The 15,778-nt window shown below is 36.2% G+C and overlaps 1 protein-coding gene across 3 annotated transcripts in view; it reads left to right on the top strand.

Moving 5' to 3' along the window:
* The window catches only part of TNFRSF19 (TNF receptor superfamily member 19), a 63,420-nt gene that overhangs the window by 13,664 nt on the left and 33,978 nt on the right, over positions 1-15,778 (top strand). For all 3 annotated transcript variants that reach the window (XM_082060081.1, XM_082060083.1, XM_082060082.1), the window contains exons 2-4: positions 353-428; positions 2,286-2,396; positions 12,324-12,502. In XM_082060081.1, coding sequence (XP_081916207.1) covers positions 363-428; positions 2,286-2,396; positions 12,324-12,502 — 356 coding nt within the window. In that variant the 5' untranslated portion in view covers positions 353-362. The remainder of the gene's footprint in view (positions 1-352; positions 429-2,285; positions 2,397-12,323; positions 12,503-15,778) is intronic.

The raw sequence follows: 15,778 nt of genomic DNA, 5'->3' as shown, positions 1-15,778 counted from the left end.
GTACTTAGTTGGGCATCTAACACACAAGAAAGATGTGTTAGAGATGTTTGATTTTAGAGTTACAAATGTTTGTGTTCCCTAGTCTAGATAGCAGTCTCTTGTTTTGAGAATTAAGCCTATAGAAACTTCATGTATATTGCCTTATCTTCTAAAAAAGGACATGATTTTCAAAGCATATGTTTGTAGTTTAGGTTCCAGGAACCCACCTGAAATATTTTAATGACATTAACAGGTATATGTTTTGACATGCTGAATGACATGGATGTGACTTTTGCGATTTAAACAACATTGTGAAATATAATGATTTTTTTCCTCTTTTTTTTCTTTTTTTTTTTCTTTTTTTTTTTCCTAGGGAGACAGAAATGGATGCTAAAGTATTACAAGGAGAAGATAAACTGAAGATGTTCATAATTTTACTAGCATATTTGGTAAGATTGTTTTTTGTTATTTTTTCTCCCAGGATAAATGTTGAAAAAAAAAAAGAATTTTGGATACAGGAATGGTGTCTTTAGTTTTAAACATTACTGCTGACACTAGAAGTCTTAAATAAGTATATGCAGACAATTGCATATGCATTTTATCAATTTTAAAGTTAATTTGGTCAACTGATTTGTATAATTTCTTACTACTCCCCACATCCAATTAAAAATTTTTACCTTGTGAGCCTCTTCATAGAAGAAGGCTTGGACTAGGACAGGAAATATAGGTGAATATAGTGCTATGAAGGTGGTACTGCCTCACTTCAGAGGGATGACAAGAGTTGCCACCAATTTGCAGTGACCATCTCTTAGTACAGTGTGCTATATACATAGTTTAGAAGTTTGGAGTATTCAGTTTATTGACAGAACATGGCATAGCACACAATTACATTGCCTCCTAAGCGTACTTTAACTCTGGTTTGCAGAGACAAGCTCTAGAACAGGGGTGTCAAACTCATTTTCACCAGGGGCCACATCAGCCTCACGGTTGCCTTCAAAGGGCTGAATGTAATTTTAGGACTGGATAAATGTACGAGTAGTTACCCTTTGAAGGCAACTGTGAGGTTGATGTGCCCCCCAGTGAAAATGAGTTTGACACCCCTGATCTAGAACTAAGGGTAATTAATGCTTCACAGCTGTCAGAAAGGCTTTGGTCCTTCTGAAAAAGTTAATACACAAGTAAGAATTTAGTGTCAGTTGTGGAAACCACTTTCTGTGGTGGAAGCCTATATGCAGAACCTGAGGGAATGGCAGAAAGATGTGCCAGGGGAGGTTTAGGTTGGACATTAGGAAAAGGTTCTTCCCCCAGAGGGTGGTGAAGCACTGGAACAGGCTCCCCAGGGAGGTGTCACAGCCCCAAGCCTGACAGTGTTCAAGAAGAGACTGGACAACACCCTCAGATACATGGTGTGAACTGTGGGGTTGTCATATGCAGGGACAGAAGTTGGACTCGATGATCCTTGTGGGTCCCTTCCAATTCAGGACATTCTATGATTCTGTGCAGTCATTTAATTTTAAATTCTATTGAGGGAGCTCACAGGGCTTGCAAATGCTCCTGGGTAGGATTCCAGTGATTATACTGAGACTCTGCATGGCTGATATTACTGTTCATGGTATTTCTTATAACCTTAGTTTCTGGTTTGGTCAGATAATGTACTTAAATGCCTTTGAAGGCACAAATTAGATTCTCTCTCATTTGTCCCATTAAATATAAAGCGATAGTGAAATTTAGAATATCCAGTATTCATACCAGTTTGGGATATTCTTTAAGTTTCCAAAAGGTTAGAGCAACCTTTTAAAATCTCTAAATATTTCTGTTTAAAGGACTAGATTTTATCTTATTCATTCAATTGTAATAGCATCATTAAAAAAAAATTTAAATCTCAAAGAGATGAAACAAGGCAATATAATGTGATGTGACATAACTTACTGTCATGAAAATTGTAGCTTTAGTTAACAGTCATGTCCATCTTTCATAATGACAAGTAAGGTGAGGAACCTAAAGTCAAGTTCAAACATTAAGTGTCTTGAAATTTCACAAGTGCCAAATATCAAGCAGGTCTTCTAAAAATTGTAAAATTATGGCAAGACCTTCGGTATGAAGAACCTTTAAAATTCAGGCCACTTATCCATATTTGGAGATAGATTTTTAATTTTCATTGCCATATTTAAATCTTTAGATAATGAAGGAAGTCTTTTTTAAGATAGAAACAAATTTATTTCTCAGATTTAAAGTTTATATAAATTACATGTTAATCACAGATAATTATATTTAGTGAGTTGACTTTTTTTTTTTTTTTTTTTAAGTTAAATAGGGTTATTTGTGAGACTGGAGATTGCAGAGAGCAAGAATTTAGGGACCACACTGGAAACTGTATCCTCTGCAAACAGTGTGGACCTGGAATGGAGCTCTCAAAGGTAAGCAAAGCATGCTTTGCATTGTTTCCAGTAAGTGCATTTATGTATGTGGTTTGAATAATAAAAATATCTATTTATGTGGAAATATTTTTAAATTATTTTGGTGTTTGAACCTTTTACAGTTTTTCAAGTACCTTGCTTTATGGTTCTCTTTGTATAAAATACTCAGTTCAGAAAATGGTGATGCCCTTAATAAAGTAGGCAGTAACATTAGAGATCTGGTTATAGGATCTCAAATTAAATTTTTTTTTTTTAAATGTGAGTTAGTGCTAGCAAGAGAGAAAAAACTCCAGGGAATTAAGACTGGATCACCTCACTGTGTAGAGGAGAGCACGAAAAATGAATTTCAAACTAGACTTTGGTACAGACCACTGAAATAGGTGGGGGTTGATTTTTACAATGCTGACTTTCAGAATCACTTCTGGAGTTTAGGTGAAATTCCCACTATAGACAGTGTTTAAATATTTTCTGTACAACAAGTTGTCTTAACAGAATCGTTTATAATAAAAATAAGGGCAGAAGCAGGTAAATACAGAATAGGATTCAAGTGAGATCTGAGATATTTTCTTAGAACAGCTGGAAGACGGCTGATTGTTCTGTTTTCAGTAGCTCACTTCGTGTTGGGAATCTAGATTCAAGTGAGGCTAAATTTCTTTATTTTACGATTTATTAAACATGTTATAAGCCTTAGCCATATCTTTATGCAGTGTAAAGTAACTGGGAAGATTGAGGCCAGAAAAATACAAGGTAATATGTAAAAAGCACGTAAGAAGTCCTTGTTAATATCATGGCGAGGGAAAGATTTTTATTGTGAGTCTCATGTGAATGTTTTTCTTTTACAACAACTGTGCCTCTTCCTTCCCCACAAAAGTTTTGGAATTAGCAGCTTTTTTAGGAGTACAAAAATAAATCAATGGAGATGAGCGGTGACTGAGGTTATGGACTGGGATTCAGTAGAACTAGAAAGTTAACTTCACAAATTTCCAGCAAAATTCCAAGTCTGAATGCAAGCCATGAGGGCAGTCTTAGTTGCTTGCAGCATAGAGAAAGTAGGTGCTATGTATAAGCAAGGACAGAGAACAACAAAGGAAGATACAGCTGAAACAAGAGGGAGGGGTATGGTAGGATCCACTAACTCGATCCCTGGAGGTGAGAGGGATCACAGCATGAGTTCTGTGTCATGGGGAGACTGGATGTTTTGGGGTAGCAGGTACGTAATGGTAGGTGTGTGAAGATGGTCAGACAAAAACAAGAGGGTGCAAGCTGGTATCATGAAAGGCGAGCAGACTTTTTGAGTCTCATGCATAAGCGTAAGATGCGTTTCTCAGCATCCAGCTACTATACCTGCATCTTTCCCATTGTTAGAGAATAAAACTGCGGCCCAGATATAACTGTGCAGTTTGATCAATACCTGATAGGTGGGGCCATAAAGCACGAGAGAAGTAGCTGCCCTGCCCAGTGCCTTGGCACATGGTAGGGCAAACTGCTTTCTACTCTTACTGCAAAAGGGATGATGAAAGTAGAATTTAGAGTGGTATTTACGAGTGAAGTTTAATTTTCAGGGTTGCTTTTGCAGGCAAGTATGTTACATAGATCTACAGAAGAACTGGAAATTTTATTTTTGAAAATTTTTTTACATGAGACATTACTAAGTGTGGTGTGTATGTGTGTTTAAACAACAGGCAAGAAGCTTTCAGCTTTCTGGCTTTGTATTACTATATTTAGCTCTGAAAAAAACACAAGTGTTCTGGTTTGTGGGTGGTTTGAAGAGATTTACTGAAATTGAGTGACACATTTTCCATATCTCTCCATGCCTTGTAGCTAGTGTTCAGTGCATTAACAGAAATATTTAGTTTCACACTTCAGTGAGGATTCCTTTCTATGTTAGGCAGTATTAGTTAAGGTTTAGTCATACAAACAATGCTCTAAAAGTAACGATTTGAACATGATTAACAGTATGGTTGTGGTTTTGTTTAGATTTTTTTTTTTTTCAGATTTGCCTTGAATTTGAGGACTGAAAGGTTCAGGGGGCTGTTTTAATTTATAAAGGCACTTGTAAATATGGCATTTTATAACAGTTTTCCTACTAAAGCAGTATTATACACACTGATGTAGCATACTTACCTAGTCAGCAAACAAAAACCAAAAGCATAAAAATTAATGCCCTCAGTAATTACAGTTTTCTTTGAATTTAATAAAAAATGCTAAACTGAAATAGGAAAGTTATAGTTATGTTTTTACTTCAACTAGTTTTGATTACAGTCTGATAATACTGATTCTTAGGACTAGTTTTTCTGAAAATATAATTGCTCAGTTAATTTCAATGTGTAAGCAATTACTTCTCCCAGACGTGAATAGGGTTTCAAATATTATTTTTTGCTACTATGTTAGAACTGAAATAACTAAACAGATTTTGCTCAAACCGAAGAGTGAGTGGAAGCATAATTTCCTTTATAAATAGAGGTAAAGTTTTCTGTGAATCGTGGTGAAGGATGTGGTGCTGTGGCTGTTACTGAAATGCAATTGAAAGGAGTTTTGCTGAACTACAGCTTGAAGCAACAAAGTGTGTTAAGTCAAAGGTCAGAACGCAAAGGGAAAAGGGATTTAATGATATACTTGAAGTAATTTGCAGCACAGGGGGAGTTTTGTTTGCTTGTGTTTTTTACATGCGAGAAAGCACTGATGTAATTATCCTGTAATTTAACAACAGTTTCTTAAAAACAGATGATGTGTCTGTTTTCCTATCAAATATTTCATACTCGTGGATAAAACTAGATATACTGCTGTATGTGTGAGCATAACTCTAAAGTATATAGCAAAATATAATTATATCAGGGTTTGGTTTTTTTTCCTCTTTCCCCGCCCTCAAAGTGTTTTAAGCAATTGACTGACAGGTTTCAGACTTTGCAGTATGGATACATGTGCAGGGCAAAATACCCCCTGTACAGAGTGGGTGTGTGTATATACTTATTTTTACAACTATTAACTTGAATTACTTATAAGACCTTTGTTGCTATGCTTTGTGAGCATTTCATAGTACCTTTCTAAGGGAAATCCTGTTGCCTTTACTTAATTTATACATGAGACACTAGCACAGAAATCAACTTACCAACAGCAATACAGGAAGTTTTTGGTGGAACAGAGTAGACAGAGGCCACAGAGTGGAACAAGAGGTTGGAAGCTCTTTCTTCACAAGGCACCACATGGACAAGTTAAGGGGCAGCAAGGACAAGCTCTACCAGGAGAAAGGTTTTACCTCTATATAAGAAAGAGTTTTTTGTTTTTAATTGTACAGAGGGAGAAGAATTGTTCACTGGATAAACCTCTCCCGGAACATGGCAGAGTCTCCATCACTGGAGGATTTTAGGATGCAATGGCAGTGTGCTAGATCATCTCATCTTGGCTTTCTGTCCCATGAACGGTCAGACCAACATGGTCTGTTTTATGATTCTATGATGAGCATTTAATTTTAGTTACAAACTGATAAACTGGTGCTCAATCTATTGGATTTACCTTCCTGTCTGCATAGATAAGCAACTTCAGACACCCTTAATAGCATGAAGAAAAAAACAAACCAACCAAAAACACAAAAAAAACCCCACACCACCAAAACCAAACAAAACCCCAGCCTTATTTCATGTAACTAGTTCCAATCTAGACTACTCTTTTCAGTTTTTGCTGTTGCAGTTTCATGGGACTTTCTTTTTCAATAATGCTTTGCAAGTAATCCTTTCTTCCTGAAAATGAGAAAAAAAAGTTACACTCTCAACTTTTCCTTTCTGATCCCCTATTGACTGTTCTAACAGCAATGCTGCAGATGTTGCATTAACTTAGAACTAAAATGCATTGATGGCTTATGTTAATTCTGTTTTTTATAAAGTGCTATTAACATATTGCCTTCATAAGAAAGCCAGCTTTGTTATTATATCAATAACATTGATGGGAAAGGGAGCGAAAGCTGCTTCTCCTGTTGGTTTGCTTCTATTTGTTCATTTAATAATCTATGTAGCCTTTTCTTCTCATGAATGTGTGTCCTTGCTAATGTTTGTGAAGCCTTTGAACCATTGAAATAGCTTGCTTTTGAGTGTGTGGGGTTTTTGTTTGAGGTTGGTTGGTTGTTGTTGGGGTTTTTCATTGTTTTGGGGTTTTTCATTGTTTTGGGGTTTTTCATTGTTTTGGGGTTTTTCATTGTTTTGTGTTTTTTTTTTTTTTAAGCAGCACTTGCTTCTGGGTGGGAGACTATTATATCGATTCAGAATGAAGTGTTTGCTTCATGTGGCTCAGCATAATTTCATTTCTCATTCACTTAGAATCAAAGCATCATGTAGTTAAGCAAGTGGTTTAATATCTTTTGTTCTTTATGTGGCTTCAAGGTGCCAGTGCCTGAATGGTCATTCGTGGGTCTTGATAGTTTTTTGTCCCATCTTACCAGTAATGTGTTTCTGTATAAATCAAATCTTATATGTGATTCAAATATATGTATATCACAATTAATGCAGAAAAAATAAACTGGGATAGCTGGGTTCCAGCCCTTTCCTGAAAATGTTCCCGTATAGAAATGAGTCCTTCCAGTCCTTTCACCATAATTTGCTTTCTTAAAAAAAACCCATAATCTGTAACCCTCTATAGCTTCCATGTATTTTTTACTTTATTTATGAAAAAGTAATCCATATCTCAGCCTAATCAAGCTTATATTGCAACTTAGAACTTTAACTGCAATTCTAGATTGTTTTGTCAACATATCACATGTGAGGTTGTAGTTCAGAAACATTGAAATGACAGTTTTGTCAATATTAAGTTCTTTCTACATTGCTGAACTTTTAGCCTGCATCAGTCCTGTGGTCAGATCTGCACCTGTGCCTCATAATTAGTTGTATCAGTACAGTAGAGGACAATGGATCACAAGGAAGAAAAAGCAAAGATGGAAGGGAGAGAGTGCCCTAAATCAGCTTTGCCACCATATGCATGATGACAAATACTGTCACCAAGAGAATGCTGCTGTACAGAGGGCCTGTTGGACAGAGGCAGCTTGATGGTTTCTAAGGCAGGGCTACACATCATAGACTGCTTCTTTGCAGCAGGTGTATGATGAAGGAAAAGGAGACCTGCATCTTGGCTCAGAAAAGGAATTGTAAATTAAATAGGAAAGTACTGTTTGAAGCTACTCCTGAATGCAGAACATGAAAGGTGGCTTGCTGTGTCTGACGGGTTGTCCCAGTGACGTTACCAAGAGCAGCTGCTTCCATGTTTAGCAGTCACCCTGTCGCTTCTCAAAGCAAGAGAGCTACTGGTGAGGAAACCTGCTGTATCCCACTGTGGGAGAAGCTAACACATGTTTCTGGGTCAGTCTCCTGATAGATCTGGCTGACTATTGAATTCTAGATGAGGCTGATCCACAGCCTAAGGTACTTTTGGAAGGTAAAAGTGTGTGCTATTTAACAAGGCCATATACTCAAAGGTATTACGAAAATCTTCATTTCTCAGCACCAGTGTAGCACTGCAACCTGTTGTGTGACCTGACATCAGTTTGATGTGTCTTGATGACTGGAAGGCTTTTTCTTGAGTACTCAAATGTTCTTGTAATTACCTTGGCATAAGTGGAACTTTGTGCTGTGCTCTCTAGGGACTTTGAAGTACTAGAGAGAGTTCAGAGAAGGGCAACAAAGCTGGTGAGGGGCCTGGAGCACAAGTCTGATGAGGAGTGGCTGAGGGAACTGGGGCTGTTTAGCCTGGAGAAAAGGAGGCTGAGGGAAGACCTTATCACTGTCTACAACTACCTGAAAGGAGGTTGTAGCATGGAGGGTGTTGGTCTTGTCTCCCAAGTAGCAAGTGATAGGATGAAGGAAATGGCCTCAAGTCACACCAGGGGAGGTTTAGATTGGATATTAGGAAAAAAAATGCTCACGAAAAGGGTTGTCAGGCATCGGAACAGGCTGCCCAGGGAAGCAATGGAGTCACTATCCCTGGAAGTGTTTAAAAGGTGTGTAGATGAGGTTCTTAGGGACATGGTTTAGTGCCAGAATTAGGTTATGTTATGACTGGACTCAATGATCCTGAGGGTCTTCTATGATGTACATAGGTTGTAGATAATTGGTGGAACTAGAAACAAATTCTAAAATGTATGTTTGGATTACGATCTTAATGATGCCTGCAAACATTTTTTTAAATGAAATTTGAGGTTATTTTAATTGAAATAATGTTTAAAATCTGATTTACTGTTCATTTACTTTCTGCAATGCATTGAACTTTTCAGGAAAAACCATAACACTTAACTCCATCACCATTTATAGTTTACTATACTTTTGGTCCTTCTGTCTGGGTCAATGTTTGGGTAGTATATACTAAAAGAAAGTGTTAACACTGCCAAGGTAATATTTTAAGAGGTGTCTGTATTATTGTATGTTTTTAATATTTTTAAATTGAAATTGAATTATGAGTTTAGTTAACTGGTTTGTCACAGATTCCCAGGTGGCATTAGCCAGTCATGTCACTTGATACCTTAATGAAACCTGAACAAAGTTGTTCTGGGGACACATACATTAAAGGTAGTGAGATATCACCACACTGTAGTTGTGAAAGCTGTATAAATATCCAGGAAACAAAAGTGCATTTGAATTTTGAGGATTTTTATTTAAATCAATTTTAATGTAGTTTTCTAAATTAGTGTATGGATTTTCATGACTTCTAATGTGTATCATTTGAAAGAGAATTTTTCATTAGAGTTACCTGGTACCATTGATGGAAGCACTGAAAAGGGGAAGTGAAAAGGGAAGAGTAGATTAAGTGTTCTTCATAGTACGCCTCACAGTAGGAGAAATAGAGTATATTTAACTGCTCTTTTTTTTTGTGGCACAAAAATAAAAAAATATGTTTTGTGTGATGTTTGGTTGGTTTTGGTTTTTTGTGTGTTTGTTTTGTTTTTTTAAAATCCAGCTAACTGAGGTTACAAGTTTTATTTCTCTTTTCTGCAGTCCTGAGGTAAACTGCCACAGATGAGCCCTCTTTTAAAAATATGAGTGGGAGGATCGAAGGGGTGAGGGAAGTTGGGAACTATTCAGATTTCATCAGCCATATGACTTGACAGCTTCATAAATAGACACTGGTGCACATCAGTTCTGCACATGTACTGATACAAACAATCAACTGTTCATCTTTTATCTTTGCTGGGCTGCTAAATTATAAAGTCCAAGATTTCAAAGAATTCGAATCCATCAGCTAAATCATATCCTTCACTTTTGGGAATGTGGTTAATTATGAGTGCAGATGTGTTTGAAGTTCTGCCTGGTTTACAAGCTTAAATATTTATTTGCACCTGCCAGGCAGTTAAGTACCTCAAATATTATGTGAACATAAAAAGCACATACAGAAAGATATAGTTGTTATGGATTATATTTGCAGAATTCCTGGCAAGGACTTAGAAACCATCTTTGAAAATACTGGAGACTGTAAAATCCTTAGGCAGAAATTTCTTTGTATTGCATCCACCATTTTTATAGCTTTAAAGTAAACCACTCCATGTTACAAAGGACCACTAAGATGTGTCCATACATCCAACTATAGCAAAGCAGATCTGATAGAGCTGGAAACAACTTACCCAAGCTTTGGTAGTTTGGGCAAGTGAGTTGGAGACATTTAATTCTAACTTTATTTCCTGATATTTGCTTGGTTTTGATCAGAAACTTCAAAGGAAGTCTGGAAAGGAAAACTTATAATTAAGTTAATTTGAGCCTTATATTTGAAAGTTTACTAGGACTTGGAAGGGACTTATTCCAAGTGATTTATTAAAAGATCCAAATATACATGATTTCAGTGAGCTATGTCATATATCCTGTAACACTACTATTTGGATGATCTAAACAGAAAGAGTAGGTATTTAGAAAGAATGTGTTAAGGAATAATGAGATTCAATGTAAAAGTTTATTATATTTACAAAGAGCAAAATCTCCTTACAGAATTTAGTCTGGTTCAAGTCCACAGTGGTAGTGATGTAGCTTTGTATACAGGCTTACAATTGCATAAATGAAATGGAGTATAAAATTGGGTGGAGCAAGATATTTTTTGTGACATAAAATAGAACTGCTAGAACCTTCATTTTTAGTCCCCAGGAGAAAGTAGGATTGAAATAAAATTATAGAAAATGTTCTATGTCTGAAGTAAATAAAAAAAACCTGTTTTTATCCCCTTTTGCCTGCCAGCTTTATTAGGGTCAATATCTCACAGGAGGAGTGTGCCGTACAGTATGAAACTGTAGTATGGTTTTTTTTTTTGGTTGTTACTAACTGCAGTGATTTGTCTGTCTGCTCCTTAATCGAAATAGCAGTCAACAGTAAGAAACTGCATTTCAGCTAAAGCACAAAACAAAAACTAAAACTTCTTTTTTAAATTCCTGGGTCTAGAGACTGAGGAAGAGGGCTATTTTTAGTGTCCATTTGTAGCTGCTTTCTTAGAATTGTTCATTTTCTGTGTACTTGAGTGCTTGCTCTTCTTCAGAGAACAATAAAGACATAAAACATAAAGGAAAATTGAAAATTCTTCAAATGTCCAGTAAGATATACTCAAAGTTGTTTATTTTTACTTTATAATTGCAAATTAGAGGCACTATGAAATACATATTGATCAACTCCATCACAGAGCTTGTTCCATAGATGCTTTCTGAGTGCGAAACCTTGGAGAATCCTGAGTGCCTTTCTAAGGTTCAAAGCTTTTTTCATTGCAGCTGATTTGCTTAGGTTGGTGACTCTAGAAAAAATTACTTATATGCATTGAACATGCATATGTTGTGGAAGAAACTGGTAGACACCTTCTCTTAAGTTGCCCCAGCTGAAGATTTCCTATATTTTTCCCACTGGGAAGATGCCCTGTTCTTCCACTGAGACTATGTACTAGAGAAAGAGATTGTGCCTTTCCCACCTACTCCCTTTCCTATTAGCCCTTTCTAGCAATTAGTTGTATTCCTCTTGCTGTTTTGTGGTGTGTCACTAATGCATCAAATCTAACTCAAAGTACTGAAAAAAAATACAGAATATTCAGGTGGGAAAAGGGAAGACCAGCTCTTAGTAACTTGGTAACTCTAAGAAATAGTGGCGTAAAAAGGAAGTAGATTAATAGTTCTTGATAGTCAGTTTGTAGAATTCAGTCCCCATTTACTACATATTGTTGGGTGAAGTGTTTCTCTTTGGAGCCTGTCAGTCCAATTAGGTGTCCTTTTGTAAATAAATGGAAATAACGTCTTTAAACAACGAAATTTGGGATAAATAACCAACTATAACAATAGTCCTTGTGTAGTAAAATATTATGTCTCCCTGCGACCCTCAGAGCTATTAAACTTTTCCAACAGTTTGAGAACTGTTAGAACTGGAGAGGATTGAGTTTCTGAAATTCTTAGTGGCTAAGCAATGTTTCATGCCTAGCTGGTGGTCATTAACCAGCTCTGTTTTATTTGGTAACAGAAATTCCAAGTCTTTGAAGATCACTGCACTCTCTTTGGCAATTAACTTTGTTCACCTTAGCTATGAACCTTAATATCAAAGTGCTTCTTTGCTGTTTTTGTAACTGAGTAAGTGTCTTTATACTTCACTTGTCCCAGTTTCTGCACTTTCACATGACTGACCTAATTAAAAAACAGACAGCTCAATAATTCTGCCATAAGCTAGTAATAATGAAACTGTGGGAGTCCTTGAAGCCCTTTATCATTCAAATACGCAGTGGTTTCATGAATAAAGTGGATGACTAAGTATTACTTATAGAAGTAAGGGAGATTATTAGCAGTGGAAGACACATTTGAACTTGCTGAAAGGGTGGCTTTTGTCTCTAGAAAGACCTACTCTCGGCAATAATTACACTAGGTCTTAATTTTATCCCAGCATTCTCTTCTTGTTCACGCTTTCAGTGACTGAATAGCTTGCTATTGCTTGTTAATCTCTACAGGAATGCGGCTTTGGATATGGGGAGGATGCACAGTGCATGACATGCAGGCCAAACAGATTCAAGGAAGACTGGGGCTTTCAGAAGTGCAAGCCTTGTCTGGATTGTGCATTAGTTAACCGGTTTCAGAAGGCCAACTGTTCTGCCACCAGCAATGCATTATGTGGAGACTGTTTACCAGGGTAAGTCAATTTCTGAAGATGAGATTTGAACAAATTCAAAACTAATTTGCATTGACATTTTCTTGTTTGTGTTTTACGGATGTTTGTATCCTTTAAGTGTGTATGAAGGTCCTAGATTCTAACCTTGACCTTGCCAACATTTTACTGTATGATCTTACTTAATTTCAGAATTGCAGTCTTAATTATCTCATCTATAAAAAGGGTTTGATAGTTACCTATGGGAGTATTGCCTATACAGTACCTGAGCAAAATACTTCAAAATATTGAGTGTTACTGGTGACTTACTTAATTGTTATGAAGAAATAAACATTTGGAAATACACAGAGTTACCTTCTTGAAGACTGATCACATTATTTGCTTGCTTTTTTCCCCCTTGTTAGGTCAATGCCTAGTAATTTTCAGACACATATATTTTTAGGTCAAAAGTAGTGGCTATGATCTATGCTCCTGAATTTCCTTCACCATGTTGGTTAGTTCATAGAACATGATCCTGGCTGAAAATCATAAATGCATCTGAAAGAATTGTTTTGGAACAAATTATAACAGTGTAGAGATTTACTGAAACTTCTGTTGTAAATGAAAACCTGTGCTTAGTTTGTTGTCCCGTCACATCTCTGTTGGTAATCTTCTCTGTTTGTAGTATTAAGAGTTAAGATCTCTAAAACACTATTCTTTACATTGTGGCCAAGTTCTGCTATTATAAATACCTGCCCATGAATTTGTTAAAAGGCATTTCTGATACTTTTTTTGAACAATGGATTGGTAGTTTAATTGATAGGGGTAGGCTATGAGGACTGATTTGCAATTTTAACAGCCTTTGTATTTTCACGGTATATGTTTCAGAGATGCTTAAAGGTTCACACATTTGTTTTCTGTATATATCTCAGCCAGTATATTTTATTTATATATATACTTTTAATGCCAGCTATCAAATCCCTGAACACTGAAGCTCCTACAGTTATGCCTCTTCAGCCAGAAGTGAGGTCTTTTCATTTAAAAACACTTTGTAAAGCTTTGGTAACTAACATTAGTTTAAGTTACAGTATAAGAAGGTGCAGCCCCAGTCGTTAGATGTTACTCACAACCACTTTAGATACTACCTACAACCAGATGATGGATTGAGTTATGCTCTTATTGCATATTCTATGTATATATGTGTATATATATACACACATATATATATATCTATAGTAGGGCTTATTTGGCTATCAGCAGGAAGAAAATTTTCTTCTCATGGTGTAAACAATATAAACTAAATTTTGGAAGATTAGAGAAGAACAAAAAAGAACCCAAATTAAAACATGAATTAAGGGTAAATCTAAACTGGGGACACTTCTCAGTATTATGGTCTAGAATGCGTTTTAGATACGTGTGTTGAGTACATGTTAAAATGAGAGCTGTTTCCACAACCTGTTTTTACTGGCAGCAAGGTTGGAAATATGAGGACAGAGAGAGTCGTGTAGGGGAGTCACAGGTCACTGTTTTGGGGAACAGAACTTTAGAACACACCACCACTCATACCTGTCCATCAGTTTAGATGCTGCCTACGTGAATGGAGGATATATTAATAGGTAGCCAAATCAAATGGTTTAGCTAATGTTTTACCTCTCAGCAATCATATTTATTTCTGTTTTGGATGGATTTCCAACATGCCATTTGCTATTATTCAGCTTCAAAACACTGCAGTGAGCATGTCAGCCAAAACCAAATGTTAACACATTACATTCAGAGTAAATTACCACAGTGGCCCCTTTCGGTCTTACAGCCTATGAATAGTTTCTGTTCACATTGTTAAAACATGAGTTTCTTGAGCAATTGGAAAGCTGTTTGCTTTACTTGATACAGCCTTCATACTTCAATGGCATTTGCAGTGTTAGTTATTTAACATCAGTAGAGTTAGTACCTTTTATTTAATGTGCCGCTACAGCTACAGAAAACAATTCATGTACTCAGCTTGAACAGACCGTAGCTATTGATTCTAGCTTAGTACTAATGATTGGTTGAAAGACAGACATATCTACTCAATTATGGAGCTGTTGTAGATAAGTTCTTCAGAGGATGTCATACTCTCATACAAATTTAAATATAAAACTTAAACTTATTTTAAATATAGAAAAGTTCTGGGTTTTTGTTTGGTGTGCTTCTGTTCCCTGGTTTAGGAATGTAGGCTTTTGCCTGTTACTGTAGTCATTAAGCTCTTCAAACATAAACTCAACAGTAAAGTTCTTGAAGGGTCTTTAGAATAAAATGTCTCCTTTTTTACTGCAGCAGATTTCCAGAGTATGACAGTAGTTTTTTGGGGGGTTTTTTTAAATGTTTTTGCATTAATTTCTTTAGGAATGGGTAGCTGGCTGGTTAGTTTGTTTTAGTTGCTTTAGAGTTTTATTTTATTGTTCACCTGTTACTGCTTGTGGCCTCCCATTGCTATTACTTATCTAAACCGTCTGACTGATACTTCTGTTTGCAATATCCATTTTTTCATACCTCAGAATGCTTGCTATCTAGAACTAAGTAAGAATGCGAAAATGAAGTGGAGAATTGGATAATGTACATGGGGACACATATAGTCACTTGGTTAATTTGCGTGTTGTGATTTTGGTTGGTGGTGAAGATCTTCCTGGAGGAGAAGGAAGAGTCGGAGAGGGATTGTTGGTTTGCTAAAATATAGTTCTGAAAAGCAATTTTTATTGTATTGCTCTTCTACATAGCAATCAGAATAATCTTGTTTTCTGAAGATTTTGTCACACAGCATGTTAAAACTTTTTTGAAGGGGGGATGCCCTTCTGTACAAGTACATAAATGAACCAATTTCTGAGTGATTTTTCCTTCTCTGAGCTAGAGGATACCTTAGAGATTTTCATTAGAAAACATTGGCGTCTGGCCCATTACATACTGTTATTGGTGGTAATTACTTTGTAATATCTTGTTTCTTTTAGGAGAGTTGTATCAGTTCACTTTTATTTTTTTTAAATGTGTAAATAAGCTTGCATAATGTAAGTTCATCATACTTGTCTTATATGTTGCGATCTGTGTGGAAAATGGGATATTGATTTCTGTCTGAAATCTCCAGAATTATGTGAATCCAAGATTATAGTGGCTGTGCATTTGGACTGATAGATTTAGAATTTTTCCTCAGTTTACTTTAGATCTACTGCTGTACTATTCATATCTACTGTACTCTCGTTTGCTTTTATTTTCTTCTATTTCCTGATAGTTTGCATTGGTATGCAGATTGACAAAAGTTTGCAGTCAGAGTATTTTGTTAAAATACCTGAT

The sequence above is a fragment of the Streptopelia decaocto genome (assembly GCF_964273445.1).
Source record: "Streptopelia decaocto genome assembly, chromosome: 1".
NCBI classification, from domain to species: Eukaryota; Metazoa; Chordata; class Aves; order Columbiformes; family Columbidae; genus Streptopelia; species Streptopelia decaocto.
This window is presented reverse-complemented; position numbering and strand designations above follow the sequence as displayed.